The sequence below is a fragment of the Phoxinus phoxinus genome (assembly GCF_949152265.1).
Source record: "Phoxinus phoxinus genome assembly, chromosome: 19".
Lineage (NCBI taxonomy): Eukaryota > Metazoa > Chordata > Actinopteri > Cypriniformes > Leuciscidae > Phoxinus > Phoxinus phoxinus.
In genome coordinates this window covers 30,817,665-30,827,664 of record NC_136894.1, presented here as the reverse complement: position 1 = coordinate 30,827,664, position 10,000 = coordinate 30,817,665, and the positions used below count along the sequence as shown (strand labels likewise).

Sequence of the window (10,000 nt, the reverse complement as noted above, 5' to 3'; positions counted from 1 at the left end):
TAAAAACATTATTTTACCGTTCCTTTTTAAAAAATTGGTTTTCTTATTATTTTTTTATTTATAGGCCTAACCTTTGATGACTTTACACCTCACTTCACTCCACTTCAAGCTTTTTGTTAATTTTTATTAGTTGTAATTTTATAGAATTTTAAGATACTCAAACTGCAAAAAAATGCCTTTCTTACTCAGTATTTTTGTCTTGTTTCCCGTCCAAATATCTCAAAATTCTTAAATCAAGATGCATTTACTAGATAAGTGAAATCTTTTTTTGCTAAAAAGTTTTTGCTTAAAACATGTCAAATAATCTGCCAATGGGGTAAGATAAATAAGGACATAATCAGTGACTTTGCCAACAAAAAGGTCAGACAATGGGATTTTGGTTTATCCTAGTGAAGTGACGTGTAAGGTCATCAAAGGTTAAAGATCAAACAAACCGATATACATATACTAAATACTTGTATAATTTTATTAGTTATTTCAATGTTCATTTTTGAAAGAAATTTCATTTTTCTATTTAGGCCTATTTTCTTTTTATATTTAATGTTATATTTGTTTATTTTGCTTTTGCTGATGTTCATTAAAATCTTGATTTACATTTATTTGTTATCTGCTTTGTTATTTTGTAAGAAAACCCTAGTTACATGTGGGCCTCCATGCATATTGTACAGTACGCCAACAATATATGAGTATGCATGCAGAAAATATATTGGTGGAGGGTGGTGGGGGGCCCACATCAATATTTTTTCAGGGGGCCCCGGATCCTCTAGCTACGGCCCTGCCTGGATTTCCTGAACGCAGTTTCACAAAGTGCTTTTAGACGTGATCCGCTCAAGGATGAGGGACGGATTCAGGAAACATTATTTTAGAATAAAAATTGTCATTTAAGAATTACCAAAAAGGCTTCTTAAGAATGTTCTTTCTTGTAGTCGATAATGTTATCCCTTAAAACTCATCTTTGATCACCGAAATGACAAATTGAAGCGTTTTTACTTGAAAAAAAAGTCTTCATGCCTTAAAACAGCTCGAATTAAGTATACGCGGTTCTATGAATATGCAAATGAGCCCTGCCTCCACTCACTCACTCACTCAGAGATCCACTGGTTGACGATCACACGTTGATCTGATTGGTTACAAGGTAGTTTGTGACGTCAGAAACACCAGCGATTTCAAACCGTGTTTTTGAGACTGTCATGTGACCTGATAACACTGGTCATGTGACCTGGTAATACTGGTCATGTGACCTGATAATACTGCTCATGTGACCTGATAATGCTGGTCATGTGACCTGATAATTCTGGTCATGTGACCTAATAATTCTGGTCATGTGACCTGAAAATACTGCTCATGTGACCTGATAATTCTGGTCATGTGACCTGATAATTCTGGTCATGTGACCTGATAATACTGGTCATGTGACCTGATAATACTGATAATGTGACCTGAGTTTACGGTTCTGCCGTGTCTGTAGGTTACGGTTTCGTGGACTTCGACTGTCCGGCAGCGGCACAGAAAGCAGTTTTGTCTCTGAAGGCCAGCGGTGTGCAGGCGCAGATGGCGAAGGTGAGACATCTTCATCCCTTCATCATCTTCCTCATCTTAATCCTCCTCATCTTCCTCATCTTCATCTTCCTCATCTCTTCCTCATCTTCATCTGCATCCCTTCATCATCTTCCTCATCTTAATCCTCCTCATCTTAATTTTCCTCATCTTCATCTTCCTCATCTCTTCCTCATCTTCATCTGCATCCCTTCATCATCTTCCTCATCTTAATCCTCCTCATCTTCATCTTCCTCATCTTCATCTTCCTCATCTCTTCCTCATCTTAATCCTCTTCCTCATCTTCATCTGCATCCCTTCATCATCTTCCTCATCTTAATCCTCCTCATCTTCATCTTCCTCATCTTCATCTTCCTCATCTCTTCCTCATCTTAATCCTCTTCCTCATCTTCATCTGCATCCCTTCATCATCTTCCTCATCTTAATCCTCTTCCTCATCTTAATCCTCTTCCTCATCTCTTCCTCATCTTCATCTGCATCCCTTCATCATCTTCCTCATCTCTTCCTCATCTTCATCTGCATCCCTTCATCATCTTCCTCATCTTAATCCTCTTCCTCATCTTCATCTGCATCGCTTCATCATCTTTATCTTCCTCTTCTTCATCTTCCTCTTCTTCATCTTCCTCACGACTGTAACGTAAGATGTTATGAGCTGTTTTATCTTCTGCACATTCACTCAGACATTTGATGTGTTTAAAAGCAGACGTATTTCACGCACCGACACAAGGTCATGGGTTCGATTCCCAGGGAATGAGTGAATTTTTTTGTTTTTGTTTACAGACATATTTTATTATCATTGATATACTACTATAGTTCTTATTAATATTTTGTATTAGTTTTTATTTGTATATTTTTGGCTTATAGTTGTGTTTTTGCATTTTTATTCATTTGTTTTATGGCTTTATAGTATTTATTATATTTCTGTATCAGTTATTCCAGTACATCAAGTTAAGCTGATAGAAAATGTGAAATGTTGCTTTGGCAACTAGATTAAAAATAAGTACATTTTTAAATATTTTATTTTATTTCAGGTAACAGAATAGTTTCAGCTACCGATACTAATCCTGGTCGTTTGTCTGTTTTTCATCTTGATGTTGGTCAGAGAACTAGCATATGTTTGTCTACTAGTTTTGTCCCTATAATGCTTGAAGTTGTGCTCGTCTTTTCTTCCCTATTGTGACGTGCAACTGCTTCTCAAACAAGAACAAATGAAGGGCGGGGCTTGATTTTGTCTGTGAGGAATTGATCGGATGATTGGATGGTTGTGGTTTGCTATTGGTGGATCTCATGTGAGTGACAGGTTGCCCCGCCCACATCATCAGAGAAGAGAAGAGATGCTGCAAGAGGGGAACATAAATGTATAACAATAAATGATGTGCACCAATAAATCATTTAGAATAAACACTGCAATATTCCATTTAAAAAAGAATAGTCCATTTTGGTTTCATTGTGACTTTAAAGCTACAATATGTAAATGTTTTCACCGCTAGGGGTCGCTAACCTCTTACAATAACACAGGCGTAGGTTGATGACGCATAAGCGGAATTATGGAACTTGTCGAAGGATCTAATAATGTTTATGGATGAGTGAATACATTGATGTTTTTATCATGACTGTGGTGTGAAGCAGCGAGCGAGTGCTAATGAGAGACAGATATCAGCGCCTCACGTGAGTCTCGCGGATATAAAGGAATGAGGACATTTCATTCTACCGAACTAACGTACCCGCAAGTGCTGAATTACTCACACAGGACAGTTTATTAGACGAATGAAACTTGTGAGATAACGCAGCACTGTCTCACTGTCTACACTATCACACTAAACTGCATCTGAGTGTGTTACAGTTATGATGTTATTCTGTGTGTTAGTTTGTCTATATGATCAACATTAGAATAACATACTGATCATATTCTAACATTTCATCATGTTGAGCTATATAACATTGATTAGTTTTGTGTACATTTGCTCACCGGTCTAATAAAGCTCATGCGTGAGTATACAGAGCGGCGTCTCTGTCGAGTGGAAGTTAGCCGCGGACGCTAGCTCTCGGCGTCTCTGTCGAGTGGAAGTTAGTCGCGGATGCTAGTTCTCGGCGTCTCTGTCGAGTGGAAGTTAGTCGCGGACGCTAGCTCTCGGCGTCTCTGTCGAGTGGAAGTTAGTCGCGGACGCCAGCTCTCGCCGTCTCTGTCGAGTGGAAGTTAGTCGCGGACGCTAGCTCTCGCCGTCTCTGTCGAGTGGAAGTTAGTTGCGGACGCTAGCTCTCGGCGTCTCTGTCGAGTGGAAGTTAGTCGCGGACGCTAGCTCTCGCCGTCTCTGTCGAGTGGAAGTTAGTTGCGGACGCTAGCTCTCGGCGTCTCTGTCGAGTGGAAGTTAGTCGCGGACGCTAGCTCTCGGCGTCTCTGTCGAGTGGAAGTTAGTCGCGGACGCTAGCTCTCGGCGTCTCTGTCGAGTGGAAGTTAGTTGCGGACGCTAGCTCTCGGCGTCTCTGTCGAGTGGAAGTTAGTTGCGGATGCTAGCTCTCGGCGTCTCTGTCGAGTGGAAGTTAGTCGCGGACGCTAGCTCTCGCCGTCTCTGTCGAGTGGAAGTTAGTCGCGGACGCTAGCTCTCGGCGTCTCTGTCGAGTGGAAGTTAGTCGCGGACGCTAGCTCTCGGCGTCTCTGTCCAGTGGAAGTTAGTCGTGGACGCCAGCTCTCGCCGTCTCTGTCGAGTGGAAGTTAGTCGCGGACGCTAGCTCTCGCCGTCTCTGTCGAGTGGAAGTTAGTTGCGGACGCTAGCTCTCGGCGTCTCTGTCGAGTGGAAGTTAGTCGCGGACGCTAGCTCTCGCCGTCTCTGTCGAGTGGAAGTTAGTCGTGGACGCTAGCTCTCGGCGTCTCTGTCGAGTGGAAGTTAGTTGCGGACGCTAGCTCTCGGCGTCTCTGTCGAGTGGAAGTTAGTCGCGGACGCTAGCTCTCGCCGTCTCTGTCGAGTGGAAGTTAGTCGCGGACGCTAGCTCTCGCCGTCTCTGTCGAGTGGAAGTTAGTTGCGGACGCTAGCTCTCGGCGTCTCTGTCGAGTGGAAGTTAGTCGCGGACGCTAGCTCTCGCCGTCTCTGTCGAGTGGAAGTTAGTCGCGGACGCTAGCTCTCGCCGTCTCTGTGGAGTGGAAGTTAGTCGTGGACGCTAGCTCTCGGCGTCTCTGTCGAGTGGAAGTTAGTCGTGGACGCTAGCTCTCGGCGTCTCTGTCGAGTGGAAGTTAGTCGTGGACGCTAGCTCTCGGCGTCTCTGTCGAGTGGAAGTTAGTCGCGGACGCTAGCTCTCGCCGTCTCTGTCGAGTGGAAGTTAGTCGCGGACGCTAGCTCTCGGCGTCTCTGTCGAGTGGAAGTTAGTCGCGGACGCTAGCTCTCGGCGTCTCTGTCGAGTGGAAGTTAGTTGCGGACGCTAGCTCTCGGCGTCTCTGTCGAGTGGAAGTTAGTTGCGGACGCTAGCTCTCGGTGTCTCTGTCGAGTGGAAGTTAGTTGCGGACGCTAGCTCTCGGCGTCTCTGTCGAGTGGAAGTTAGTTGCGGATGCTAGCTCTCGGCGTCTCTGTCGAGTGGAAGTTAGTCGCGGACGCTAGCTCTCGGCGTCTCTGTCGAGTGGAAGTTAGCCGCGGACGCTAGCTCTCGCCGTCTCTGTGGAGTGGAAGTTAGTCGCGGACGCTAGCTCTCGGTGTCTCTGTCGAGTGGAAGTTAGTCGCGGATGCTAGCTCTCGGCGTCTCTGTCGAGTGGAAGTTAGTCGCGGACGCTAGCTCTCGGCGTCTCTGTCGAGTGGAAGTTAGTCGCGGACGCTAGCTCTCGGCGTCTCGAAAACGCCACGCTGATATTGATCCTCGGTTTATTTCTCCTTTTGTCCCAAAGTCTGCTTGCCATGATCCATAATGTTTGAACGAAACAACAACAGCGTGAGCGCCGCTAGACGTTACGCAGTCGTTCACGTCTGTCGCCATGGTTACTATGGCAGGACGAGCGGATACCAGGGATAATGCGGATATTATGTCAGTGACAGGCGACAGTGAACAGGGACGAGCCATTATTTAAAATCGGAATTTCTCTGAAAAATAAAAATCTTTGTGAACTTTTGGGATATTGTAAGTACAACTGCAGGAAATATATCACACTCTGCACGTGATTTCTGGATATTTTATTACAAAAATCTTACATATTGTAGCTCTAAGTCATATTTGTTCCATATTCATGAGAAGTGCTTTCTGTCTTTCCTCCTCTGTGAGCTTAATAATAAATCTGCACCCCTCCTTCTCTCTCGCTCTCTCTCTCTCTCTCTCTCTCTCTCTCTCTCTTTCTATCTCTCTCTCTCTCTCTCTCTCTCTCTCTCTCTTTCTATCTCGCTCTCTCTCTCTCTCTCTCTCTCTCTCGCGCGCTCTCTCTCTCTCGCTCTCTCTCTCGCTCTCTCTCTCTCTCTCTCTCTCGTTACTGTTTGACAGTCGAGTCGGGTGTTAATTAGTTGGTCTAACAGATTTTCTCCTCTGTTTCTCACACACACATAATCAGGTGATGTGACTCTAAATGAATCTCTCATTCTCACAGTGTCTCTTTACTGACAGGACTCGAGCTTCTCATCAAACGCTCAGAGGTTAAGTCTGTAATGTGTGTGATGCCCATGTAAACAGACCTGATAGAAACCGGTGCATGTAAACACAGTCACAGGGTCCCTGAAGCCCCTTAAAAACCCATTCCCAAAGTTCAGTTTGAACACATTTAAGGTTTTAAAATAAAAATTAATTTAAACATCTTAAATGGCATAAAAACAGTATTTTAAGAGATCTTGAATTTGGGTGTAGAAAAACAGGAAATTAATTATGGCCCAATTTATATGATTAAACTTCAGAAGTCTATGATATGATGAAGTAAAAATTCTTTCTATATCAATAAATTCCGCACATTATGCATTTACATTTATTCATTTAGCAGACGCTTTTATTTTATTTTTTCACTAGTATAAAGTTAAACATAACTTGTGTTAACTGTGCGTTCGCATATAATTTTGTGTCTTTTATAGCCGTACTGAAAGTCAACAATTCACCTCAGATCTTCTAAATAAATAAAAGTGAACAAGAACGTTCAAACTGTCAACTCATTGTTAACAGACAAGTGTATTCCATGACCACGATTGTTTCAGTAACTCAGTGTGTGTTTTTAATAGTGGTAAAATCGTGTAATATTCATGAATTGGACTATGTACTTATCAATTTCGTTGAGAGTGCCGAGAGACTCCGCCCACGCACTCTTCTGATTGGCTGTGAGTTTTGATTGACTACATCGCGTCCCATATTTTTGACACTAGGCTCTATGATGAATTGCTGTTGTTTGACGAAGCCTCTTTGGGTGAATGTACATGTAACTGAAGCCCTGTGATCAGTGTGAGATGATTCTGAGAGTGTGTTTCTGAGATCGAGCTGTAATCAGAGCAGCGAGGCAGGGGAACCCAATCCCATAATGCATCTCTCTCCTCTGTACCCACAACTCCCTCTCATTGCCCTTCAAAACTAACCGTCTCTTCCAGAACTGAGACGGATGGCATCAGTGGAACAGAAAAGTTGTTCAGAGGCGGAAAATGTTATTAATTTTGATGAAATATCATCTTTTATTATTATTATTAATTCTAGAATAACTAAATCCTTCACAAAACGACCAGTAACACACAAGTAGGCCGAGTCAGTTTTGGTTTCAAGTTAGTTTGAGTAATGATATTTCAGTTTTGTTTTCTGCACTCGGTTCACTATGATCGTATGATAATGAGATGCTAATCACATGTAAATTTCCTCTCTCACCTGAAATGGCGGGAAGATCCGGCTCTCATTAGGCCATGTTTTCCATAGGAATAGAGATTTGTATCCACACTATTCCCATGATGCTTTGTGTGAATTATGCATCATCAAGCACACTGTACATAATCAGCTAAACTACAAGTGTACTTGTGTATGCGGTGCGTTGATTGAAAGACTATGAAAGTGTCTTAAGGGAGATGTCATCGTGATTTATTATAGGTTTACTGCAGAAATGGTGATTTAGATGACCATTAAACAATGAGTGTTATGGTAATTTGTATGTGGGTTATATATTTGCATATTAATGTTTATGATAATGAGCAAATGTATTCTGCATGTTGTTTACATGTACTGAACAAACCTCTAGAGAACACACACACATATTATAATTTGACATGTATACATGAACACACACACACTTTTTTAGTGGGAGTTTTTCGCATACTGTATATTATAGAAGTTGGCATATTTGGACACAGCGATGGTTTGTTACGTGAACTTTAACTGAAATACAATATTAAACAAAAACAAGTTGTATAAACCAACAAGAGACACTAGTTACTGTAATGGTAATTACAGCATATTAATGACAGCATATTCAACAACACACACACACACACACACACACACACACAGGTTTCCCACAATAATCAGAGCGTCGGAAAGAACATATGCGCGGAGGAGTCCAAGTTTGTGTTTACGTTTGTTTACACAACAGGAGGAAACGCACACATACACACACACACACACTGCCAGGCACGTCTTCTTCCTGTGCCAGTCACGCAATCCTTCCAAAACACGGAACACATTGAACATGTACATGCCAGTAGGAGATGGACACACACACACACACACACACACACACACACACACACACACACACACACAAAACCAGTAAGCAGTGTGTGTGTGTTTGTGTGTGTGTGTGTGTGGCTTCATGGATTAGAGTGACCATAACACATTTAAATCAGTTATATGTAAATATGTATAGAAATATTATATTTAAAATATTATAATGAATTGTTTTTAAATATAATAATTAAAATAACTATTTTAATTATATTTCTTAAATGTACACATAATGTTCATATTATGCATACAAATTGTAGTATATAGAAAAGTATTAAAGGGTAACTAAACCCCTGGTCAGAGCCTGACTCCACCCACTGGCAATATTTGAAAAATGCTGGAAAAGTGGGCAGAGCCCAACGGACGAACCGAGGGCGGGGCTGAGTGGGTGATTGACAGACCCGCAGTGACTGACAGCTGCTGTCAGACTCGCTAAGATGGAGAGTGACGCAAGTAGCTTTGCAACAGAGCGGTCATTTAAAATTGAGGACTTTTCTCACCTGAAGTGGAGGAATTGTCTGTGGACACAGAGCTAAAATCATATCAATTCGAGCCGCGAGCTCAAACTGCGGTGTCGCATCGCATTAACTCCCGCCTCGCGATCGGCATCCGACGATGCTAGCGAAGCAGCCGCGCAAGAGAGAATGAGTCCAGTATCTGAGTGGATTATTATTACTATTGACCTACGTTAAGCATATTTTGCCGCTATGTGAAAAAAAATATCCAGCAAAACGCGCCGGCGGTTGTGGAGTCCATGCAGGAAGAGCAGCGTTTGGCACACAAGTGCATGTAAACACTGGCGCCTAATTTCTAAGTCTGGGGGAAAGTTATACAGTCCAGCAGTGCTGTTGCAACCGGCACCACTACACCTATACCAGTAACCACTGTACTAAATACAGATAAAGCTAATGCTAAAAATCTACACTATCCTAACTGATGCAATACTATGCTACTAACTAACTAGCAGCTATGCTTCTAACAACACTAACAACTATGCTAAATAACTACCTAGGCTACACAAAATAATCTAAATAACTATAAATGCTATGCTAACTAGATGCTAAAATACGCTATCCTGATCGTTTTCAAAACTCGTAATTCCAATTTCCAGCTCCTGACTCGCTCTGGTGTTGACGGAAGCAGATGCTTTTATACCAGGGGCTGCCAGGGGCGTGGTGAGCTCGCAGCGTCAGAGAGTACCCTACGTCAGAGAGTACCCCTGCTTCAGGAGATTCCGTTTAACCTGAAGAGGGCAGCACTCAGACGTTTTTACACCATATATTTGAAAATTAAAACACTTTATACTCAAATGTTAAAAAAAGTACTCGAATCAATGAACAGCATTTATGAAGCTCCATTCGTACAGATCATTAACTAAAAAAAGTTGGTTTAGTGTTTAGTTACCCTTTAAAGTAAATTATTTAAATTTGAATTTGAAGCCAATATATTAAACCACTTCTAGAAAACAAGCATTTGTATAATTGATCATCTAGAGAGACCTGTGACAACTAGCCCTGGCGTTGTGATATTCAGCCACACACACACACACACACACACACACACACACACACACACACACACACACACACACACAGGCTTCAGTGGCAGTGTAATTTACTGTTAAACCTCTCTCTCTCTCTCTCTCTCTCTCTCTCTCTATGAGTGTGTTGGTCTGTCAGTGTGTGGAAGAAAGTCGAACCCTGATCTGTCATCACAAACTCGCATGCTTACACAGTTATGGTCCTTACACACTGAGTCCCAAATTTCCGTATGCATTTTTTTCCTCCGTGTTCGT

General features: G+C 42.3%; 1 protein-coding gene across 7 annotated transcripts in view; it reads left to right on the top strand.

The window, feature by feature from the left end:
• LOC306987500 (RNA-binding motif, single-stranded-interacting protein 3-like) overlaps positions 1-10,000 on the top strand; it is a 27,749-nt gene that overhangs the window by 6,903 nt on the left and 10,846 nt on the right. For all 7 annotated transcript variants that reach the window (XR_013795183.1, XR_013795184.1, XR_013795185.1 and 4 more), the window contains exon 4: positions 1,469-1,560. Coding sequence is in view for 4 of the 7 variants with exons in the window: in XM_079591838.1 (XP_079447964.1) it covers positions 1,469-1,560 (92 nt within the window). In the remaining 3 variants the exon portion in view is untranslated. The remainder of the gene's footprint in view (positions 1-1,468; positions 1,561-10,000) is intronic.